Here is a 25,212-nt window from a genome sequence, read left to right as displayed (position 1 = left end):
GCCTTATTAAACTATTGGGCTTTAACCCGCTTCCCCGATTGACAGACAAAAAGTATCAGCTATAGGTAGTTTGAATACATTTTGTTAAAAACATATGAAGATAACTGCACTGCTTTAAAATATTTGTTATTTTAAAACATATCGGCTATTTTATGTTTCTTGTGCTTTCAGGTAAACACAAGGACCAGTGGAATATGAGTGATGATAAACCATTTGTATGCACTGCCCCTGGATGTGGCCAGGTAATATTACTAGTTTACCCACACATACAAAATACCTGTGCTGGTTAAAAAGTGATGTTGATGCAAAGTTTGGAAAATTTATCTTATTTTCATTTTCAAATGTCTCTATGTGCAGGATTATTTCATTGGTTGCTATGTTAATGAGACCACTTTTCAAACTTTGCGCTGTAATAAGTATATTCATTAACCCCCACTGACTCTCATTAAACTGAAACCATACACCCCAACTCATGCAACCTTTTTTTTTTAATGGAAAGACATGCACCTTACAGAAGTGTTGGGTATGGGGTCTTATTTATTGATGGAACATAAATAAACAGACCCCTAAAATCACTGCTAGATGGAAAACCACTTTCAATATTATTACTGGTCCTCTTTAGCTTCCTAAAACATCTCTAGGTCTTGACCTTAATGTTTAGTAAATATCCTAAAAAATTTTGAGGTAGTTGCTGTTAAATACTTTTTTTTTTCTTTTTCTTTCAGCGATTTACCAATGAAGATCATTTGGCTGTACATAAACATAAGCATGAGATGACACTTAAGTTTGGGCCGGCTCGGAATGACAGTGTAATAGTTGCAGGTTAGTATACTTGTATGGAGGATTATGACATTAAGTCTTAAACATGAGATATGGTAGTCTGAAGAATGTGTTTTGGACTGGAACCAGTGGCAAAGGTGTATCTAAATTACTGTACTGCTTGTACATATATACATATACACGATTATGGAGCAAATCCTTTTGGTTGCATGAATATAATACGATGTATGATTAAGAAATCTGTACGTTTTACACTATTGTCCTTTTAGAATAGGTGCTAGGTGGTTTACTTACCTAGATATCTCTTTCAGTAAATAATTGAAGAGTGCTAGGATGACAGAAAGCCTGTCCAGCTTGCATGAGATGTAAATCTTGCGGATTTGCACGCGTTTCTGTTTTTGTTCCAATTTGAATTCTCTAAAATTTTCAGATCAGACTCCAACGCCAACTCGATTTCTAAAGAACTGTGAAGAAGTAGGCCTGTTTAACGAGCTTGCGAGTCCTTTTGAAAATGACTTTAAGAAAGCTTCTGATGATGACATTAAGAAGGTATATGAGTGGGCAGAGATACTGTTGCATTCTCCTAAAAATGTCACCTGAAAAACAGACCAAAATGATGTTAGCATTTTAATTTAATATATAATATACCGTATTGGCTCGGATATAGGCCGCCCCCGTATATAGGCCGCACCCTAAAAGTTTGGTGCTTTTTAAAAGAAAAAGTTTTTTTAATAGACATGCTGCCACTCTGTCCTCCCCCCCCCTGAGATATGCTGCCACTCTCCACCCCCCCCCCGAGATATGCGGCCACTCTGTCCCCCCCCGAGATATTCTGCCACTGTCCTCCTCCTCCTCCCCCCCGAGATATGCTGCCACTCTGCCCCCACCCGACTTACCAGAGCAGACTCCCGGGTGTCTTGCGGGGCCGGCGGATGTGCCGGCACCGGAAGTTGTATACGCGTATTGCGTAGATGTCCCCCACCGGCCCCGCAAGACACCCGGGAGTCTGCTCTGGTAAGTCTTGGGTGCGGACGTTCACCCGCTGCGGCAATACGCATAAACAACCTCCGCTGCCGGCACGTCTGCACGATGTGCTTTAACAATCTCCCTTGCCGGGACTCCCTCCGTGGGAAGTGATGGCAGGGGAGGCTGTCTGAGCGTATCAGAGAGTAGGATGCAGGTCCCCTGCACCGCTGCGGGGGATCTGTATCCTAACCCTGCTGCCTGCCCGGTGCCCAGAACTGCATGCGTCGGGCGCTAGACCCCGAATATAGGCGGCCTATATTCGAGCCAATACGGTAATTTCTATATTTACAGTGCCTTTCCCTTGTACTTAGAATGTTCTTTCACCATCACGCATCCTTTTCTGTTGGTTTTTTTTTTTGTTTGTATCACCGTACTTCTCTTATGAATATCTTATAATTCTGAGAGATGAGACGGAGTGCATACGATATAATCTGTCTTCAGTAACAGACTGGATTATCCAGTAAATCGCAGGTGTGTGGCCGTCTGCTGGGTACACACTAAATGTGTAGCATGAGGCATTGCTCCAGCAGAGAGCTGCATGCTTAAGGAATAATGCTGGGCAACCCCCTGCAGGGTATGTCAGGGCATGAGTCCTGAGGTCCAAAATATTTAGAATACTTGGATCTCCTGTGTCCTGCTGCAGTCATTAGGTTATATGGTGGACCATGAAGGAGCACACGATAGCCATATGGCCTATACAAAAGAGGCAACCAAGCCTCTTCCGTTGTCCAAACCGTTAGTAAACTGGACAAGATGGAAATGGCTTTTGAGGGAAACAATGTTATAACAAGGTCTAAAGCTGATAGAGGTGGCTCCTATTAGTAGGAAGAGGACTTTGAGTTGCTGTTGCGTTAAACTCATCACACCAAAGTTTCAAACCTTTCTTCCAAAATAGATTGCCTTCAAATATACATTGAGTGCTCCTAAATTCTGTAGAATACTGTCCCCTATTATTCCATAATTCGGACAAGTCTCACAAGCAGGGTTAAAATACTCATTAACCTTAACGTATGAGCTGCACCTTACACCTCGTTCTAGAGTCGCACGAAATCTATACCTGGGGATATTTTTATTCATTTCACTGAAGTTGTAATGTGGGGCAATATGATTGCATCTGTCACAGCTGGTAAACCAAGCTAAAGCTTTTGTAATCTCACTGTTTGGATAAATGTCTGGAGCTCACTGTGAAGATTAGATTGTCCGCATTTTATTTAAAAAAAACAAAAAACCTTTTTCTAGATGCCCCTAGATTTGTCCCCACTCGCGACACCTGTTATAAGAAGCAAAATTGAAGAACCAGCCATAGTAGAAACAACTCATCAAGACAGCCCATTACCTCATCCTGAGTCTACCACAAGTGACGAAAAGGTCAGTTTTTCCAGCGTATATAAGGCTGCTGCATTATTAAATATGTTACTGTTTTAATAACGGTTACACTGGTTTCTAGCTGCAAGTGCAAAGCTACAGATTGCCCACTTATTGTTTTGCTGATAAACGTCTATTTGAAAATGTTGGATTTGCGTATAATTGGAGTAACATTTTTTGGGATCTGTATCTCGAGTGCAGTTGGTGTTTATATTGGTTATGTGCATGGAGAATTGTCTGTAGGGTATATAATGTGTAATGTGGTGGAAATCCAGAACATGCTATCTAAATTTATATCCATATATTTGATATAAGGAATATATTTCTGTGTTCCATGCATATATTTGTATACCCTAAAATATTCTTTTATATATTTAGGAAGTGATATTGCCGGCCGCACAGCCCACATCTACCATAGTTCGACCTGCATCGCTTCAGGTTCCTAACGTGCTGCTTACAAACTCAGATTCAAGTGTCATTATTCAACCAGCTATACCTTCACCAACGTCCAGCACTGTCATCACCCAAGCTCCGTCTTCTAACAGACCGATAGTGTAAGTAAATATTTAGAGTGATTTGGTACTATTTTCAGCAAATATTCTTTTTCTTGGTGACATCCTTTGTTTAAATTTCTCACTTGCTGTCTGTTGCTGCTCCTAACTTACCTAGGTATTGTGGATCAACTTAGAAAAGAAATCACAGGTTGATTCTCCAATTACAGTACCAAATTAAATCGGCACTGAAAGAATTACATGTAATCAGGCCATAATATAATATTAGAGTAGGTTTCATATGCCCCCCTTTCCCTTTAAACAATTTACAAGTAATGTGTAGTCTCTGCATGCCTTTTCGGTACATAGAGCCGGTTTGTTACAATATACACCTGCTCACTTCAATGATTATGTCCACATGAGAACACGTAATAGAGATCTGTGCTCTAGCACCGATATCAGGTCAGTTCCTATCCAGCAGAAGAGGCAAGTACATTGAAATTAAAGCCAGTTTAAAAAAATAAACTTGCTACTTTGATAGGCCTGAATACGTGCCTGTCCATATTATAAAACAAAAAATAGTAAACACCGTATTGAGGTAGATTTATTCATCCATAACCTCTGTAAAGATATGGTCGCATTGAAACATAATGAGCACATTACTAGACTTGGCATTCGTGTGAGATGCATTGTTCATTAACGAATATTGGATCAATATATGTTTTATATCAGGTTAACTGATAATAGCTGGCACTACAATAAGACTGTATGAAAAATGTACTACTAGGGTACTATTATCCATAAACCTTGGTTTGGTAATGTCCGCATTGTTATTTACATGGTCTTCAAAGACCCAGATAGAAATAAAGGGGTTTATTCACTAAAGCAGGTACATTGCAGTGAGCCTCTGCTGCAAGTAGCGTTTAGTTGGTCCTGCAGGGGCGTAACTATAAACCACAGGGGCCCAGTGTGAAAATTGCTCCTGGGCCTCCCAACTTCACCATGGAACACAGTCCCACCTTTGCCCCAAACAGCTTTTGAGTGCCATCTTTGTAAACACACATTCCATTTCCCATCACTTGCACACCCATGCTCACACGCACTTATACATAGACATTCATGCTCTCATGCGGACCTTAAAGGGATACTTAAGCCATCTTATGCACATCTTATGCACATCTTATGCACATCTTATGCACATCTTATGCACGTCATATGCTATGCTTACCGCCACCAGCTCCAGTGCTGGCTTGTGCAAATAGCTCCAGGAGGACTAACCCCCGACACTCGTGCGCAGAAAGCATTTCCATTGTCTTTACTAGATAATGTGTTAATGCAACAAAAATTAAGCTCTGGAGTCTCAGCTTCTCCTAAAGGTACGTTACTTTCTCACAGGTGAATCGTGCATATTAAAGTACTTCCAAAGTACTTTAATATGCATTAATTGTAGGTGAGGCTGCATGGGACAGTAAAAACCCTCCTGCAAATTCCCTCTTTAGTGAATAAACCTAATTGTGTAAAGTAATATATATGTGAATGCATATATTCTCTGGAATGTGTCAAAGAAAGTGTGCATGTATGTATAATAATGTCAAGCCTGTGGGTAATTCCACCCTGTGCAAAGTACAAGGTGTCTGAATAAGTGTTGGAATCTGAAATACCAATGTGTGTGGATTTAGTAATTACACTAATCACCTTGGTGCTGCATATTTTATGTATGCTTAAAGAGACCGCCTGTACATCTCCCTTTATTCTGAGTTTTGAATGTGAAAAGTCTGTGGTCTGTTTTTTTAAGGATAGCATCCCTGCTTTTTCTATTCCCAGACCAGTTCCAGCTCCTTTTCCTCTATTGTTACATCTACCTAATGGACAAACCATGCCTGTTGCTATTCCTGCCTCAATCACAAATTCCAATGTACACATACCTGCTTCAGTCCCAGTAAGTTTGTATGTGTGTGACTCTTCCATTCTCCTAGTAATGTTAATGTCTAGACAGGCACCGTGTCACATTTTCATTTTCCCTTTCCGTCATCATACATTAACAGTGAGGGTTTTTTATTTTTTTTATTTAAATCATCAGACACACCAATCATGAAAATGTATGTAATTTATGTATTATTGCATGATTTGATTTCGATTGGACGACAACATGTTTTAAATAACAAATTATATTTGATGGATGTATATAAATAAATATATGACCAGTCAAAATACGTATAATTAACTAGCCTTTTCCAGACACAGGTAAACACCATTTTTAACTGAATGCCCTACTGTTTTTAAAAACATGTAAATATATTGAGATATACGTCGCTATAAAGTAAAGGGCAGAGTAGCATAGCAGTGTAAACAAAAAAATAAAAATCTTTTTGGCTTGTTTATTTGATTTACAAAACATGTCTGCTTTGTTTGTGCTGAAAAAAATGCTTAGTAGAGGCTAACAGAGCTTTCAGATAAGATTTGAATGTATTTTGTTTGCAGAGTGAAAGAGGAATGACTTCATTACCTTCCATTAAATTTTATTTATTGAGCGCCAGCAGATTCCATAGCGCTATTACAATACAGGAAGGTAAACATTAATGTTTTCAGTATACAAAATTGACAATTACTTTATCACACAATAAGACACACTGATACACGAGGAGGGAAATGCTCTGCTTTTCTGAGCTTACAATCCATTAAACTGAAACCACTAAAGTCAGAAGAGTTAGAATTTTATGAAAATCTGTACTAAACTAAAACAAATGTACTACAAGTTTACAAGATGTTTGTTTATACTGTGTAAACTATTATTTGATTCATATTAATTAAGCAATATTATCTTGTATTTTCTTTCTAGATTGTCAGACCAGTCACCGTAGTGCCTACAATCCCAGGGATCCCAGGGCCTTCATCCCCACAGCCTGTGCAGTCGGAGGCAAAACTGGTAATTACACCCTTTAATGCACTTGTAGAGGGTTACTATAAAGGGGGGGTTTTCAAAAAACATAAAGTAGTCCTAGAACAAAACTAATACCCTTCTGAAAAGTAAAGAAAAACTCTACATCTGTTTTTAATACCCATTACACTCCAGTGGTCACGTTTCATTTCACTTTAAACCAACGTTTTAACAATATGATACCTGAGAGGTCTCTTTAAATATATATATGGTCCCCCCTTTGCAAATGCATGGGTTATTTTGTAGGATCCCCCCGTTTACATATGCTGACCAACCCTCAGCTATTTTCTGTGCAGGAGATGTGTTGGACTTAACACACATGACACGCAGTCAACTCCAGTGCTTGCCCAGTGAACACTGGCCTGGGGGTCTATTAAGACCCCTGTGCACACAAGAGCTCACACTTATTTCAATCCTTGGTCCTTTGAGTGTGTGGGAAGCTGCAGCTTCTCCTAAGGTAAATACATTTTTTATTATATTATAATATATTTCTAGAAATATTTTTTTTTTTTGAGTGTCCCTTTGTGAAATTTGTGCTTAATTTGTCTTAAGAGTGCAGCAGAATATATATATATATATATATATATATATATATATATATATACACATGATATAAAGTAATTCTCTGGAACGGTTGGGTCGTATTATATATATATATATATATATATATATATATATATACACATGATATAAAGTAATTCTCTGGAACGGTTGGGTCGTATTATAAGGGTTCTAGTCATGCACACAACTCCACTTTATATGAGAATGCTCTACTTTAACTAAAAGACCCGAAGGGGGGGGGGGACAATCAAGAGAACATTAAATGGAAGTCTACCCTGTGGGATCCAGCATGGATAGACTTTTGTGACAAACCGTGAATGATCTTTCTACACAGTATGATGCCGGTAGGTTTACTGCGGGAGGCTTCAATTGAGAGCTGACAGAGGCCAGCTTGGCAACTGTTCAGAAAGCTCCATTAACTCGGTTAAGCCCGGCATGGAACCTTGTGTTCAGCAGAATTCTTCTGACCTGCGTCTCTGCATGCCAAGCTCATCACCAAGCACCTAATGAGCCCACCCCTCCTAAACAGACCCCTTTCCCAACCTCCTTCATTTTCATATTTTCTCTAGGGGAGGAGAGACAAGACTTCATGAGGACGGATGATGCTGCAAAGACCACAATAATGATAATTAACTTGCTGAATTTAGACGATTATGCTGTTAATTAGTTGCAAAATAAAGATAAGTAATAGAGCAGCAGATGGTAGGATAACACCCAGGAGAAGGAGGGTTATTACTCTGATGAGCTTTTGTGGCAGATATGAAATATGGATCTGACTTTTTCCTAAGTTGTTCCTGGAGAATATTACCTTGCTTCTGTAAGCCGATGATGGAACGGCATATTCCTACCAAATTTTGACAGATGTGCTAGGGTTCTGTTTTCAAGGGTGCAAAACATACAACACGCCGCAATATGTATAAAAATATAATGTGAAAATTGCATGAAAACTGCACTTTTTAACCACTTAAATAATCAGTGAGTTTAATATATATATATATATATAAAAAAAAAGTGAGACTTCAACCTATTCCAGGTTAACAGTTGCTTACTGTTTTGGTATTTTGGTTGTTTTTACCATTAAATGACACAAAACATTTTCCTTTCCATCAAAGATGAAAACCATTTTTGTGGTTTAAAATAAATTTTCAAATAAATGGGCTATTCTAGAATTAGCACATTTATTGTGTACTTTAGCCGATATTTGCCACCTCACGCTTTATATTTTTTGCCTTACCCTTTTCTTTTATTTCTTGCATTAGGACATGTTATGGCTGACACCTATATCTTCTGCAACGGGTGTCTCTCCATAACACATAATCAATTAACCCTCTGCATAACTGACGTCCATAAGGACGTCAATGAGCACCAAACTTTCTTCAATATTCACCCAGCTGCGCAAAATTTAAGAAAGGTTAAAGATTTAGCCGTTAAATGTTGTACTGTACTAATCGGAAAGGTAACTTAATTTCCGAATATATTTTTTACTACCCCCTTAATGGTGATTTATTCAGGGTGTTTTACAGCCTTGGTTTGTCATTAGTACATGACGCAGTGACGGCATGCGCCCATCTTAATATTTGGGTAAGGAAATCCTTCTCATGCATGTGGATTGTATGTGCACAGGAGTTTTGTAGATTATATGTAGGCTTATATTTAATGGATCAGGACTTTTCTGAATGTAATTTATGTATCAGAGTTGCGTGAGAACTTGCCATGTGGATGCTGCAGGGGTTAATGTATACCTATGAGATTTGAAAGTCTTCATAATATCACATAATATAAAATTAATTTCCTGTAATAGTTTCTTTCTATCTCGCTTGCAAATATGTACTTTATATGCCTTCCACGTGCTCATCTCCCTGAATCGCACCCTGTATATATGGCTCAAAAAGAAGAGATCATTGGCTGTTGCAATACAGAAAACTAACCATGTTAGAACATATTTATATTAATGATAACAGGAATCCTTTTATATGACTTTGAACATCTAAGGGTTCGTAGCAAGTAATTGTGGACTAAAATAGAGAGATGGATCAATGGCTGTGACGACTAAACGTGGTTCCCGTTGATTGCTTCATTTTCACCACTTAATACGTCATCTGCCCTTTAGGCACCACCGTTAAAAACAGTCACTAGAGGTGATTTTATTATATGCTTTATTTAAAGCTGCGTTATACCTTCTTCCATAGCTCCTCTTGATAGCTGGCCATTGAATGGCTTTGGACGCAAGATATGGTGCCAGTTATTGGTATTAGGAATGTACCCCCCCGAAAAATCATGATGCTGGGATTATTCATTGTGTTTGCGGCTGGCCTAGAACCATATACCCATATAGAACCAATAGGTTACTGGAACGTCAAGGTAGAGAAGCATATCGCCTTCTTTTATTCCTCCATTCTGCGACACATCTAATCAATTCTTGTAAACTCTGTGGACAGTGTTATGTATCGTTCACGTTGGAAAAGCCATACGGTATATGCTGTGTGTTTTGGGCACACAAGGAGATAATGAGTTATTATCAATGCTGTTTCTTTGCGTGAGCTTGCTGTCTTCACACTGCAGTCATCCTTCAAGATAATTATAGTATTGTACAATCCGAATAGATTTCTAAATAACTGCATCAGGTCACAGAATGCTCCGTAGGACTATATCCAGAGTTGCCAAATTGTTTGTCTGTCTGATCTCGGATGTAATACACTTTAATGCGTTCTCCTTTGGGACGCCAATGCTGATTCTGTGGAGACTGGGTGATTTACAAAAGTTCCTGGACACCCTAATTGGCGTTGTATGACAAACCTGGGGGAGGGAGACTGGAAATATATGAACTGAAACCTTTCTGTTTTGCAAGTACAACAACCAACATGAGCTTAATGACCATTTAAAAGATTAATGTGCCTTACTAACTTAGAAAACTTGCATGTCAGCTAATAGAAATAATGAGAGAGAGGTCACAGAGAAATACTTAACCCCGTATTCTGTATCCCCGGTATATGTCTGTACTTTTAATAGTTATCTCAAGGTTTAATATGCAGATTTGATAAAAGGATGTTAATGCCTGGCCTGTTTGGCATTACCTTCATCTTGACACATACAGTTTATAAAGCAAATATTAGAGATCTGGTTCTTTATTACGTATGTTTAGCCGTTAAATATCGTGGTAATTAAATATTATCTGTTATGTGAATGTACTTGAATTATTATTATTTTAAAATAATTTGTATTTATTTATATGTATTTTTTTAGAGACTTAAAGCTGCTTTGACCCAGCAGCATCCTCAGGTAACAAATGGTGATACTGGGAAGGGACAGGCGGCCAGTGGAACAGCGAGGGCTCAGCCAGAAGAAGCTCATCCGCAGTCGTTACAGCAGCCGGCCACATCCACCAGTGAAACCCCGGTGAGGGAGAACCTGCTGTGAATTCACACTTGGAGGAGTGATGTCAAAAGGGGGTTATGGCTTGTGCTATTCACTTAAATGGGAGTTAGCAGGAGAGTTTGCATTATAAAGAGCTGCCTCCGGAAAAAGTATCTGTAATAACAGCTAAGCTGGCTGTTCATAATGCATAAGTCATCAGTGTGGGGACTTTCCTGAAATATCCCTGATTAAATATACTTTATACAGGGCTGTCAAAGTTATTCTTGGAGCAGAAGCTCACTGGGATTGGCCCTCCATAATGTGTAGTCCGTAAGATGGAACGGTAACTCTCCGGCAAACTCTTCTGCCGACTCCTTCTTTAGTGAAGAGATTTCAGTGAGTACTCAGGAATAACCAGAATATTATTGAGATTTGGATAACTAACTTCTGTTCTGTTGGGGATGCTCAACCCCAAGACAGAGCCCAAATTAGTTTAGATTCCCATCATATCTTAATGTGAGCACATATGGCTGCCTTACTGACATTTTCATGGATCCCCTGAAGAAGGAAAGAACGTCTGGACTCATGTGGAAAGACTGTGAGCGCATGCACGGAGAGCTTCACCTGTATAGACGTCAGTCCGCTATGTCTATGTGCACGCTTGTTTAGCCGTTACTTACTATCAGTGCTGATAATAGAAGTTGATAGGTTCCAGTGCGACTACTTGTTAGTGCACACATACATTATTTAATACATGTCATTAGAAGGTAACGTGAGGTTTGCTGGATCTCAGGAACCCTATGAACAGAAACACCTCCAAATGTGGCCTTTGTTGGACGTGAGAACCTAAACAGATGTCCCTAACATGACATTAAGTTACGGAATCATCAGTTTGTGGAATATTACAGAAAGCAGACCTTGGCTTCTATGCAAGATTCACAATAACTGTCAAACTATCTTAAAGTAGTCTGACAAATTTCAAAGTTAGTCCACTTAGTGTTTGTAGACAGTAAGTTGTGAACTGGTCTTCACCCGTGAGGCACCAACTGTCTTGTTCTTGTTTTTTTTTTTTCCAGGCTTCACCAGCTCCCCCCGCTCCACAAAGTCAAAGCACAGGGGGGCGCCGGAGGAAAGCAGCAAGCGATGACCCAGATGAAAAGCGAAGAAAATTTTTAGAACGTAACCGTGCAGCTGCCTCACGATGCAGACAGAAGAGGAAAGTTTGGGTACAGTCTTTAGAGAAGAAAGCAGAGGATCTGAGTTCATTTAACGTGCAGCTACAGGTACTGTTGTTTTTTGTAGAACATTACAAAAACGTAACTCAGGGCTCTCACACTCAGTTAACCGATACTTGATGCATGGCACCCCTTAAACAGATTATAGGACGTGTAAATGTAGCAATTATTTGACCCTTATCAGCACTCCACTGTTTCATACCTGACCTGTATGGCCTCTTGGATTCCAAATACTGGTTGAGCAGAATTACCTGATAAGATAAATGAAAGTAAGACTGAATGGATTGCATTTTGTTTGCCTGCCACTCGTATCCTTGTATTATTTAATTATCCATTCTCTCTTTTTAGGGGTCTATTCCCTGTATATATGCAGACACTTTGGTATGTGTATAATATAAGCGGAAATGTAAAGTCAATCTGATTTAGACACTTTATTCATGTTGATGTTATTATATAGTCAAAATAATCTTTATGATCATATATCTTATTTTAATACAAAAGCAGAATGTTGGGCATAATATGAGCAATGTCTTCATAAAAACAATGTCTTTCTTTACCACCGCTAATAAAATAAATATATAAAAATCTCAGATAAGGTCATTGCATCAATTGCAGTGCACCAAAAACAATTTACAAACTTAATTGTATCTTAAAAGACCCTCTTCAAAAACAGCTTTTTCCCCAAATTGATTGGAGTAAAAAATATTACTACGGTTCCTTATATTGGAAGCTCATAAGCCCACCATCCCTGCCAGGAACTTTGTATAAAATTACCATAAAGGCAAGATGACAAGCTAAGGGCACTCAGCTCGTGATGTGTCTGTATGTAATAACATATTTGTTATGTATGTGTTATGACCAAATGAAATTGTACAGCGCTGTGTAATTTGCTGGCGCTTAATAAATAAAAGGTAATAATAATAATGTAAGGGAGGGACCATGTGAAGAAAACAGCACACTATAGTCTTCCAACAAATTGTCAATGTCTTTTGGGCCTATTAAGATGTGGACATGTTTTACTTTGAACAGGGGCTGATCTAATGGACATATTGCACATGGTTTGGTATTTGATAGGGAAAAAATACTAGTATTAAATGATAGGGAAACTTGTAAAGGACCGTGTTTTGGTAAGTGGCAGAGCAAGGCAACCCCTGTCATATAAGACACTCTGGGGTGGGGTAATTTAAGAGACAATCTAGCCATGAACTTTGTCATATGATAGCTGCCTAGCCCCTTTAAATTTTCATAGTGTCCATTTTGCATTTGCCCCTGTCTTGTTTTCATACCACCTGAGCTTATCTGCTAGAATGGTAGGAAAGCACTCACATTGCAAGCTTGCGAGTTGGGGGGGTGAGAAAGATACAAAAAAAACCCAGTACATATAGGAGATATGGGGAATACCTTCATGTATTTGTAAGGGGGATCAAATGAAAATTTAAAGGGATCACGCAGGTATCATAAGCATTGAAGTACAAATTTTGGTTGGAGTCTCCCTTTAAAACAGTGGCATGGCTGGGGGCCAAGCTCACAGATATACCCCTTAAGTGTAATAGATGGAAGAATAAAAACCAAAGCTGGAGAGAGTACAGTCTGCTAATATTTATTTTATCAAAGTAGAAAATTTAAAAAGGTATTTAAAAATCATCACCAGACCTTTTGGAACTTCCCAGGTAGGCCACCTACCCAGAGCTATTCCTCTTCTGGGGTGGGGCTAGACCCACCCACCCAGGGGTGGAGCTAGATCCACCCACCCAGGGGTGGGGCTAGATCCACCCACCCAGGGGTGGGGCTAGACACAGGGAGTAGGAGGGAAAGAGGGCGTGACCAAACACTATTCTTCTGCCCAGAGAAATAGGAAACTGACCCAGCACTTCACCTGGAGAATCCGTGTCCAACCCCGAGAGTTCCCAGATATGATCATTACTTACATATCAAAATGCCACTCATGTGACTGAACTATTAAAGAATATACTACTCACATACCTCATATATAGAACATACAATTCACATACTTGAAATGTGAGGATACTTGAAGAATCTTGATGTATTTTTTTCTGGTAGTTCCTTAATACACACACCTCGCAGTTGGAGTGGCCCTCTTGTGCACATGTAAAACTCCTGTCGTATGTGTTTATGGTCTGCTCAATCTGGCATTAAAGGAATTCCTAAGTGAAACAGTTGTGTGACTTATGCGACTGCACATTTATTGCCTTCCTAGTATTTTTTTTTTCTCCTTAAAACTCTCTTGTAACATGATGGTCGTCCCTTTTTTTTTTTTCAACCCTTAAAGTTCTGGAGGGTAAATTATATGTGCGCTGTGCTCTCCTCTTCAAGAAACCAAATGCATTGCCCTCACAAATGTGTTAGAACATCTGGACTGACTTTTATAACAATAAACTGCACTCCTACCTGACCTGTTTCGTCCATGTTTGAGTGAGCTAAAAACAAATTACTGTTGTTATGAGATCACTTAAAGATAAAGTATGATGAAAAGAGAAATGTCCTTAGTTTACAATTTCTGCAAAGGAAGCTCTTAGTGTGTTGATTATACAACTATCTCTGAGGATTGTTTGGTCAACTGTGGTCATCTCCCCATTCTTCAGTAAGATAAAATATTAACATAAACAAGGCATACAATGACAATATTTAGCTTGGTTGAGAATGGAACCAGTAGAGCACAGGTTTGGTTATGCCTGCCCTAGCAGGTTAAGGTTTTACTTGCAAGATCTATACATCCTAATCACATAACTATGAGACAGGAGACTCAACCAGCTCTACAACATCTGACTGTGATCTACCCCTCTTCTTACTTTTTCCTTTTTTCTTATACACGTCAGGCTTGGGTTTGTTATAACTAACTACATTAAATCTAGAGGTCATGACCTCATTGTCTCAATTTTTAGTTTCAGATCTGCTTGTGTACATTGTTCATGTTCCACAGAGAATGTTTAGGCCTCAATAAGATCCACATTCAAATCATCCATTCTTTAAATAAGTAACATTTGATAACGGTTTCATGAAGATGACATGTGAGCACGGACCAGCCACACTAGGTTTGGACACTCTTCTCTTGCTTTTTCTTTGGAAGTGATAGTTGGTACAGTTTAACTCCTGAATCCCCCCCCCCCCAAGACACGAGGGGGGTACAGTAACTCCTCTACAGATGCATACGTGAGAATGACCCGAGAGACACGCCAGGCTGCTCAGATCACATATCATCTCCTTGGGAGGCTGCTAAATTCTTTAGGGAGAGTAGAGCTTTTTAATTTAAACCTTGTGGTTTTCAGGCATAACAAACCTCGACGAAAAAAAAAAAACAGACACGCTGTTGCCAATAAAAATTCTGACACAATGTGGAAATCATGTAAAAGCCATATGGCTACTTAAGAGCTCTAATAATATTAACCCTGTAATTCCTTGCGAGTTTACTTCGATAAGTTTGTATACAATGTAAATATATATATATATATATATATATATATATATATATATATATAGAACTGCACGTGTTTATTTTGCTTGGATTTGGTTTGATGTCCATATCCATCTAAGTCAACTATGAATTACAGATTTGTGTGCTTGTGTGTGTGTGTTAATATTACTATTAATATTTTGGCCAGTGTATACAAAAGACCCAAATTTCCATGGAACTAAGGATGTTTACCATCAATGTACATTTTTAGCGTTGCGGCAGTTGGGTTTGTTCCCAAACTATACAGTGTGTAGGATCTACTCTTCCATTGCTGCATACAAACTTAACAGGTGTTCCCCCTTCCGTGTTATGGTAAGAAACCCAGTTGATCAAACCGTATAAGTTGTCGTTCATTTCCGCTAAGTTATTAAAGTACCTTACGACCGGGTATTTACATTAAGCTTTGCTGGCTGCTAATAACATGTTAAAGAGCTGTAACAGTAGAGTGAACTTTTAAGCGTCCTTCCAAATCTATAATTATCTGTAGAAGCCAAAAGACCTGGTGTTTATTTTGTTTATTAATCCATTTGGCACACAACCTCTTAATATCAATTTTGTCTTTGGAGTATTCCCCTTTTAATGTACTTAAATATAACGTAAGAAAGTTTTACTTTACTGAGTTGGTAAGTGGAACAAGCTCCCAGCCGATGTGGTAGGCGTTGACACAATAAGGGGATGTTTTTTGCTTTTAAATTGTTACATTTCTCACATTATATTGGTTACGTCTAAAATATTAGCTCTTTTTTAAAATTATATTTCCATAATCTACGTTTCACACAGAACCTAGCGAAGGGTTAAAGTGTCCATATTGGAGGTGATTTCAGGAGAACAAAATTTCTTTCTGTCTGCCAGCAGCAAAACCGTTGGCTGTGAAGAACAGAATGACTTGTAAAGAAAATTGAATGTCAAAGAAATAATTAAAGCGTTCTTTATGTGAGCACATTAATCAATCCGGTGTTTTCCTTAATAACTCATCGCTTGACATGCTGGCAGAGCTGATCAGCATAGTGGGCAGTAATGACCCATGATTACTTTTACGTTGCATTTAATGCTAAAAGTAATGCGTTTGGAGGTCTGCCTTTAGTATGGCAATTTACGCTCGGATTTGGGAGAAGTTCATACATAGCTTAATGGTAAAATTGTGCTTTGCGTGGGCATAAGGTATTCAATCCAGGCTGGCATCCTTATGTAGGCACAAGGATCGTGGTTGGAAAGTAAATGTAACACTATGATTCAGCATCTACGTTTCCGACAAATTTAAGGCTATTGTGAGATATTAAATGATTATTTCAGTATGTGCCATGAAAAACACATATATAAAGCAGCATAAGTGATTTAACAATAATGCTGGATACATTTTATTTATTTTTGCCCATGCAAAATATTGTAGCGTTGTGTTGAGGAAGGGCTGCGGTGTGATGATTATTTATGTCACAGCACTTTCTATAATGAACCCAAATCAGTCTGTATAGACATCTAAGTTGTCATAATATAACTTTAAGGCGTGTGTTTCGTAATCTGTCTTCGTGTTCTTTAATGAAATTTAAAATAAATGTATTTATTTACAAAATTTCACAACTCATACCCATAAAAATGGGTATTTGTCTAATCCAGTTGAGACTATGCCCATCGTTAGGGGATGTTGTCCAATGTATCAGTCGAAACAGTGAAAACTTGCATATATCATAGAAAGCTGCTGTTACTATACTGTTCCTTTTAATGCCAAATTCCCAAAGCACGGATACGTAGTAGCAAACCGATGAGACGTTATTTTTCCGTTGCCCTTGTGGCTCCTAAAATTAGTAATTGCTTTGTTCCATAGGTATCATGAGAATAGCCCCGTTTTATTTGATCACCTGAGAGGGGTAATCTGATCGTCCGATACAGGAAAAAATGTAATCTGGCTGCCCCAGCTCTGTTGTGAACTCAAGAACATGTTTTTGCTTTTCAGTGATGAAAGAAACTAACCTTCCACGCATCGGCCCGTTTCTACCTGCAGCGATACAGGAGAGATCTCTGAAATAGGGATATGAGCTTTGCCTCTTTCAGCCCCACTTTCGGTGAAGTAGCGGCAGGGGCCGCGTGTGTAGTAGCGGCAGGGGCCGCGTGTGTAGTAGCGGCAGGGGCCGCGTGTGTAGTAGCGGCAGGGGCCGCGTGTGTAGTAGCGGCAGGGGCCGCGTGTGTAGTAGCGGCAGGGGCCGCGTGTGTAGTGAGCTGTCCACACACCGTAAAGATCTGCCAGATATACTGATTAAATGCTATCAAGTTCAATAGTAGCGCCTGGACTTTTATAAATTATTTTATGCTTTGGCGTAAATAATAACTACCCTTAGATTACGCTTTTTTCAGTGCGCCATTTACATTACCTAATTTAAAGGTTCACCTTATGGAGTGTGATACTGGAGGCAGCTTGAGTCAGCATTTTTTAATTTATCATATCTTAATGTTAATCCTTAGAACAGGAGGTTCAGATACCTGCTCCCATGGTATACACATAAGATGGGTTTCTTATTCATATATATTGCTTATTTCCGGCTGTAAACATTACGTTACGGTTCTATACGCCGAATAAATCTGCGTTCCGTGTAGGAAAAAAAAAAAACTTGTTTTCACTTCTGGTTATTGTCTCCATAGGCCACATAACAAAGATTCATATTCCAACCCAGGAGTCCTCTTATTATCGTTTATGTTTGGATTTTACATTTAATGAACTACATTTCTGAAAAGTGAGCTTTTTTTTTTTTTTGTTTTGTTTTGTTGTTTTTTTAAGAAAACCGAATGTTATTTATTTTGTGTAGTAAGCACATAATACTTATTTAATATAAATTATATTTCTTGTCTATATCCCTCTAGATTGTATCGGTTTGTCTTTTTAAATATATGTATTGTATTAAGTGCTGCGTAAATTGTTGGCGCTGTATAAATAAAAGATAATAATAAAAATATATTCTACAGTTTTCAAACTCTTGCAGCTTTATCAACTATGTCTACTTAAACAAAACCCGTGTAATTTTTTTTATTCATACTTTAGTTATTTATACTTATTTAATGGATTGTGAACTATTCTCCTTTCAGCGTATTTGCCATCTTCTGTAATGATTTACCTTCAGTTTGCAGCCAGTTCTCAACAGCTCATAAACATTTTATGGGAAAATTAACCCATTGGAGCTATGCCATATTTACCCTATTAAAAAATACCCATTCTTTGAAAACCTCTCTATTAATTGAATCGCAATGTGTGCTGTGCAGACTCAGGAGGCATTAAGCAGCATGGAATTTATTGGTGGTTTAGCCAAAAAAAATTTACTTAGATTTACTACTTATTAAGAAAAAAAGTATATATTCAAATCCGGTCAATATACCATATGTATAAGCATGCCCTTCAAGATATTAATGCTTCTTTCACTATAGTATAAGCAGCATAATCAGTGTTGATCTATTTTAGAAACATATTTTAATAATACCATATTTTCTATGAATTTTTAACCTCGTAATTGCTATTTTTGCACTTCTCATTGCTACATAGAAACAAAGTTTGATAGCAGGTAAGATTCCTTCTTTCCGTCGAATCTGCCCATTTTTGTCCCTTCTATAACGATCTCAAGCCTTAAGTGATCCTTGTCGTAGATGAAAGATAGCTTTATGCCTATGCCATTCATGTTTAAATTCCCTACCACTTCCGCCGGATGGTTGTTCCACTCATCTATCACCTTCTCAGCAAAGTTTACATCTTAAGTCTCTTACGGTTTGATTTCTGAAATGGTTTAGTTTTGCATTATACAATTTGCTTGCTTCAGTAATTGCTGCTTTCTCTTCTAAATTGTTTCTTTTCTAAAAGTTTAGCTTCGCCGCGGTGGTACAGAGCCCCTTGGGTAGTAACGCTTCGCTGTGAACTTCGCAGACTTTGTTCCATTTGGTTTTAAAGAGAAACTTTCCCCTTTACCTCCAGAATGAAGTCACCCTGCTGAGAAACGAAGTGGCGCAACTGAAACAGCTTCTTCTGGCTCATAAAGATTGCCCTGTAACCGCCATGCAGAAGAAATCTGGCTATCATAGTGAGTAATGTTCCATTACCCGTGGCCTTGGGCTACGTCAGTGAAATACTGCCAAACCGAACCGTGCTACCATTAATATAGGAGACACGCACACACACGGCTAGTGTTTAACATTAAATATTTAAAATACAGAGAGCTTATTGCTGGGGAAGGCGTTATTTTCATGCATCGTCGAGAAACATTAACTAATACATGAAGTAGTTTTAATATATTGAAATCTTTGTGACACTTAAAGGCGTAAAGTGAATTTTTCGTAACAATAGAGATTTTTTATTTAAAATAAACACGTTTAAGTGCCGTGTTTGGATTTTTGTTCTTACTGAAAGAGGAGAAATATATATATAATTTTTTTTAATTTTTTTTTTTTTTTTATTGCCCTTCAAGAACACCAACACCGTTCCACAGCGATGTGTGTTCTTCAGCACCAAAGTCATTTTGATTTATTTGTGTCCAATAGCCTGACCTGTCAAGAGGTTATCCTTTTGTGCTCCCTTGTAGTGAGACGGTGGCCATGCACAAAAGCCAAGCTTCCGCAAAAGGCCATTTTCAAAAGTCATAAAGAATTCTTGCCAAAATCATTCACTGGTTTGCACTTCGCAGATGCTATTATTAGCTTTAATATTGCGCCCGTATTTTCATACGGAATTAAGAAAACATTTTGGCGGTGATTTTCTCCTTTCATGTTTATTGGTTTATCATGACGTTCTTCAGACATGATTTCTAATTAACAAATCTCCGACACCTTGAATTATTACACTGCCGTATAGAAGGTGATGCGAGTGTTCACCTCAGTCGGCATTTTAAAGGTTAATTGTTCTTCTCCTGCACGCTCTCTCGCTTTGGCTGTGATATACAATGTACCAACCAGCTGCTGCTGTAGAATAAATGGCCAATTTTGTCCCTGGTACACATATTTGTAACAAATAACAAAGCTGGGAATGCATTAGGCAGCATTCATAATATATAACCCACAGCTTTCTCTTTATGATTTAATGATATTCCGGGATATTTGTAAATGTGAAGATTGTTTCTGCCATATGCAGCCACTTCATTTTAATTTGCCAGTGTCAGTAATTCAGCGGGATAAAGAAACATTTTGAATTGCATGCAAACAGTTCCTCAGGTGCTTGCGATAAAACTTAATAGCCTCCATCTTTACTTGTAGTCATTCGAAGCCATTTTATCAGAACAGGCAATATTTTTTAATTTAAAAGAATTGAAAGGTAAACACAACTTTCTATTGCCGTATATATTTAGAGCACTGATTCTTGTCATTTCCGAGCTGATAAATTTCACTCCGCGAACGCGCAGTCGTTTGACAGGGTAGAGAATAACATTTTGCAGTAAATTGGAACGGCATAGGCATATGCCGGAGATTGGTATTAACAATGATTGCGACAGGGATGAAGCTATTATCCTTCCCATCTGATAAATCCACATCATTTGGAATAGCTGCTGTCCGGAATTGGCAGCATATCCACGGTTAAACTAAACTATTTTTTTATATGGATTCCCAGCGTCCCTATAGATGTGATTAGAAGGTACTGATTCAGATGTTGAGGACATGCTTCTGGTTTTTGCAGACATATAGAACCCTCGTATAGTATTATGACTCTCTCTCTCTCCTACATAACTCCCATGAACCTATACATTACAAATGTATACACATGAATATCTCTATTCATTGTTTTTTTAAGGACATGTAACAAGCATTATTTAGTTTTAGAATTCCTATTGCTATTTTTTATTTTCTTTAGCTGCTGGACTGTAAGGTTGAGAATATAAATACAAAAATAAAAGGTTTAAAAAAATAATAAATAAAAGGTTTTAAAACAATAAGTAAAAAGGTTAATAAATAAAAGGTGTGTGTGTATATATATATATATATATATATATATATAATATTTGCAAACAAAAGCTTAGACCTTTCCTTGAAGTCCCAGCTGCTAATTCCTAGTAGTTTTTTTTTTTAACAAATCCCATTCAGTTTTTTTCTACTTATTATCATCATGATCAGTAGAGTTTTAACCCACCCTGTGAGCTAACACGTCCCCTGCTTTTCATTACAAATTGGTGAACTCTGGAGTGAAGCTTCGCATGCGGTGATCACATTTTAAGGTCTCTTTACAACACAGCAGCCATCAGGCCCAAGTCTTTTATGCAATAAAACATCATTATCATTACCTTACAATTTTGAAATCTTTTCTTTAGCGAAGCAAAAAAAAAACAACACATTTGCGATATACAATTTACAGTGATGTATATTTATTGTCTTTTTTTAATTTGCTCTATAAGATCTGTTTGGAATTACTGAATTACTAGTCAAATTTGGAATGTGAAGTAGTAGATTCCTCTGCCTTGAGCCCAATTAATTTGTGTATCTCTCGAACAGCTGGTGGCATTTAGACTCTGAGTATTGTGCGCTCTCCCAAGTGCACATCATTAGAGTCAGGTGTTAGAATCATCAGCTGCTGTACTTAATGGAAAGGCAGCCAAATAAATTTGAAAAATAACCTCTATTTGCCAAATAAGAGTTTTTTTTAAGGTAAAATTACGTCACATCTATAATTGTATTTCATTAGTTAAATTATAATTGTTTACACGAAATACTCCTGAAAAGTATTGTATCCGCTCATCTGTAATGAGAATCAGTGAGGCAGCAGCCTGCCTAATAATGCTCAATGGACTCGTTTTTGCTTCTACACTCAAAAAGAAATTAAGCACCATTTGTGTTTGGGAGTAGAATTAATTCAACAATATTTTGTTTCGCCAGCTTAGCATATATATATATATATATATATATATATATATATATATGTATGTGTAAGTACGTTTATATGCATTGATTAAACCTGGGAACGTTTAAAAAATAAATAAATAAAACAAGTAAACCTGTAAACAGAAAAGCAGAAGCTGCAGCTACCAAGCTACAGCAGAACACCTCCATGGTCCAGTTTTTGAGCCACTGATTGGCCAAACACATATGCTGGAGATGGAGAAAGGGAGAAATGTATAGGGGAGGATTTTGCAGAATGCCCCCATGCACTTGGGCTATCCACTCGGTTATCAATAATAAATTAATAAAGTGCATACGATGGCTGCAGTGTCCCTTTAACCAAGCGTATCATATGAAAGCTACAGAGAAACAAGGTTGGGTAGGGCTGCCGTCCCTCTGATTCCATTTGTTATTGATCCTAAACAGCGTGATTTTAAAAAGCACGCTCATTTCTCTCCATCACTACTCAGATTGCTGACCTCCATAACAATGTATGTGTCACAAGCCATGCCAGAGCTGGAAAATCCAAACCTAAATAATTATAAAACAAAGTGTAAAAGTTAATCCTTTTTATTGGGCCAACATAGAAAATGTGAAGTCATATAAGAGTTCTGGCCATTTCGTAAGAAATACTTAGCACCTTCCATAGTAGTTCCGTACAAACTGACATACCAGCTGAACTATGCATTACGCAGGGCCGACTCGGTCTTCCTTGTAGAAGTTCATTGGCCTTAGCCTCTATAATGCATTGTGACATCACAGATAAAGTGTTACTAAAAGTTTGTATAAGGTATTAAGGCTACACTTATATCCCAATATATCAATGAATTTTTTAAGCAATTGCAATAATAGTATTATTATATATTATTATATAGTATTTCTGCAGGATGTTTTGTTTTTGCTGTTTGTATGTATTGCAGATAAAGAAACCCTTCTCATTATTCCTAATCTGAACTGTAAAATATGTTTCTGCTTTCAATTTTCCTATAAAATAGATGCAGAGAAAGACGAAAGCTCCGAAGACATTTCAATGCCCAGCAGTCCACAGACCGAGGCGATCCAACACAGTTCAATCAGCACTTCCAATGGAGTCAGCTCCACTTCCGTGGCCGAAGCAATTGCAACATCGGTCCTCACCCAGATGGCCGACCAGAGTTCGGAACCAGCTGTGGTTGTTGTGGCTGCACCGTCTGCCCAGTCATCAGGAAGTTGATTGACAACATCTCTGACACATCAGGGTTTAGTAACAATCCTTGACTCTGAAAGGAAGACCATCAAGCGGCCAGTCTTTAATTTGGGGATGAAAGTAGCTTTTGTTTTTTAAATGCTAGTTTACCATGGAATATGTTCAATACTTGTTCAAGATTGTTTTTAATCATCTTAATATTGCTGCAATTCAATTATCATTATATATATATATATATATATATATATATATATATATATATATATATATATATATACATACAAACTACTGTTCAAAAGTTTTGGGTCACTTAGCTGTTTTCATGGAACACAAGGAAATTTCTAGCTGTGCTAACAATGTTGCAAATGAATTTTTTAATGATCAGTTAGCCTTTTAAACTTAAACTTGGATTAGCGAACACAATGTGCCATTGGAACACAGGAGTGATGGTTGTTGATAAAGGGCATCTGTTCGTCTATAAAGATATAAGATATTCCATTAAAAATCAACCATCTCCAATATTAATGTACAAATTTAACGTCTGCGCTGTATTTCTGATCCGCCTTTAATGGACAAAATTTGCTTTTCTTTTGAAAACAAGGACATTTCTAAGTGACCCCAAACATTTAAACTGTAGTGTATGTTGTTTTAATAACTTTTGGAAATTTTTGGTTTTAGGAGATGTCAGGATGACCTTTTAATCCTAAACAACGAGGGTACGGTGGTAATAGCTCTCTGGCATTTATACCAAAGTTCTGCGTAGTCCCTTTTGACTTTGAACATATCAAGGTCATAATGCACTAGGCACAGGAAAGAAAGACAAGGTCTATTTGCTTTTAATCTTTTTGCCTTTTATTTTGCACATTCCGGAGGAGTAAAGTATCAGGAGAAACACTTGTTTTTGGTAGGTTATTGAGGCTTTTTAACTTTTTTTTTTTATATAAATTAACCGTGTTATGTGACTTATAGATACATTTATAAACTTTTACTAGAGATTGGAATCATCACCTCATTTTAAATCTATGATGTACTTAAAATGTTTTTTTTCTGTAGATAAAGTGCAATCCTTTAGTTTTAATGTTTTTCCTGAAGAAAAAAAAAAACAACTGAAGTAGTACAAAACCATTCAGTGGAGTGTTAGTTTATTAGTACCGAGTAGAATAGTTCTTGAAATTTCTTCATGTGTTTCATGGCTCCTGGCTTTACCTTTATCATCAGTATGACTGCCATAAAAAGCCTAACAACCTACTTCAGACAACTCCATCACGACTTCGCCATTGTAATTGCTGGATAACTTGTTAATTATTGTGTAAGCACTGTCATTTTTTTGTAACAAACATTTGATACATTTCTTGTGGATAAAGAAATTGGTATCAGTCTTGGAAATGTTATTATACTGTTTTGCGTGTGTGTGTGTGTCAGGGGTATGGTGGGGACATGGGGTGTGAATGGATCAATGGTTTTTGCCAGCAAAGTATGCCTGAATGTTTAAAGATGCCTTTGTTGTGAAAGCTGGCTTATATGAAATTGCAGGTAAGAATACAACTTTGTGTGTTTGAGAATCTACATTCCACGATGTTTCTTGTGCTGGAGGAGATGATTGTAAAGTACAGATTCTCGCTATCCAGTTGTCTTTCAGATATTGAGTCTTTTCAATGTGCCATTATCTTTTCTGATTCACAATGCAATATTTCAGATCCCTTCACCAGTAAATCAGCGTGTTTACATGGTTTTACAACTGCATGTTTGCAGGATTCTGTTCTGTACATACTGGAAACATTACCTGCATCCAGAGGTCTTTCAAAGACGGATCGTCCAGCATGGAAAGACTTATGAAAAATGCGTTGGGCAAGGTTTCGCTGAACATCTATAGTTCATATGCAAAGGACAGGGTGTTTTTTTTTTTTTTGGTTTTGTTTTTTAACAAGTTTCGGTGCTGAGCTGGGGCACCTGAAAAAAGGGAACAATGATAC

At 37.8% G+C, this 25,212-nt stretch overlaps 1 protein-coding gene across 2 annotated transcripts; it reads left to right on the top strand.

Moving 5' to 3' along the window:
• Positions 1 to 194: 194 nt before the first annotated feature.
• On the top strand, positions 195 to 23,266 carry LOC149285978 (cyclic AMP-dependent transcription factor ATF-2-like). Of its 2 annotated transcripts, XM_089494640.1 has the most exons (11): positions 195 to 242; positions 726 to 822; positions 1,211 to 1,329; positions 3,046 to 3,174; positions 3,550 to 3,725; positions 5,487 to 5,601; positions 6,502 to 6,588; positions 10,405 to 10,557; positions 11,592 to 11,798; positions 19,172 to 19,277; positions 23,049 to 23,266. In XM_089494640.1, exons 1-11 carry the CDS (start codon positions 195 to 197, stop codon positions 23,264 to 23,266), a joined length of 1,455 nt encoding a protein of 484 aa, XP_089350766.1. The 2 variants fall into 2 exon arrangements, with proteins under 2 accessions (XP_089350766.1, XP_089350767.1); XM_089494641.1 differs by lacking the exon at positions 726 to 822 and having other exon boundaries at positions 218 to 242.
• The last annotated feature ends 1,946 nt before the right edge of the window (positions 23,267 to 25,212 follow it).

Source organism: Sceloporus occidentalis, unplaced genomic scaffold (assembly GCF_023333645.1).
Source record: "Sceloporus occidentalis isolate IW3139 unplaced genomic scaffold, rSceOcc1.0.p SCAF_74, whole genome shotgun sequence".
NCBI lineage: Eukaryota > Metazoa > Chordata > Lepidosauria > Squamata > Phrynosomatidae > Sceloporus > Sceloporus occidentalis.
This window is presented reverse-complemented; position numbering and strand designations above follow the sequence as displayed.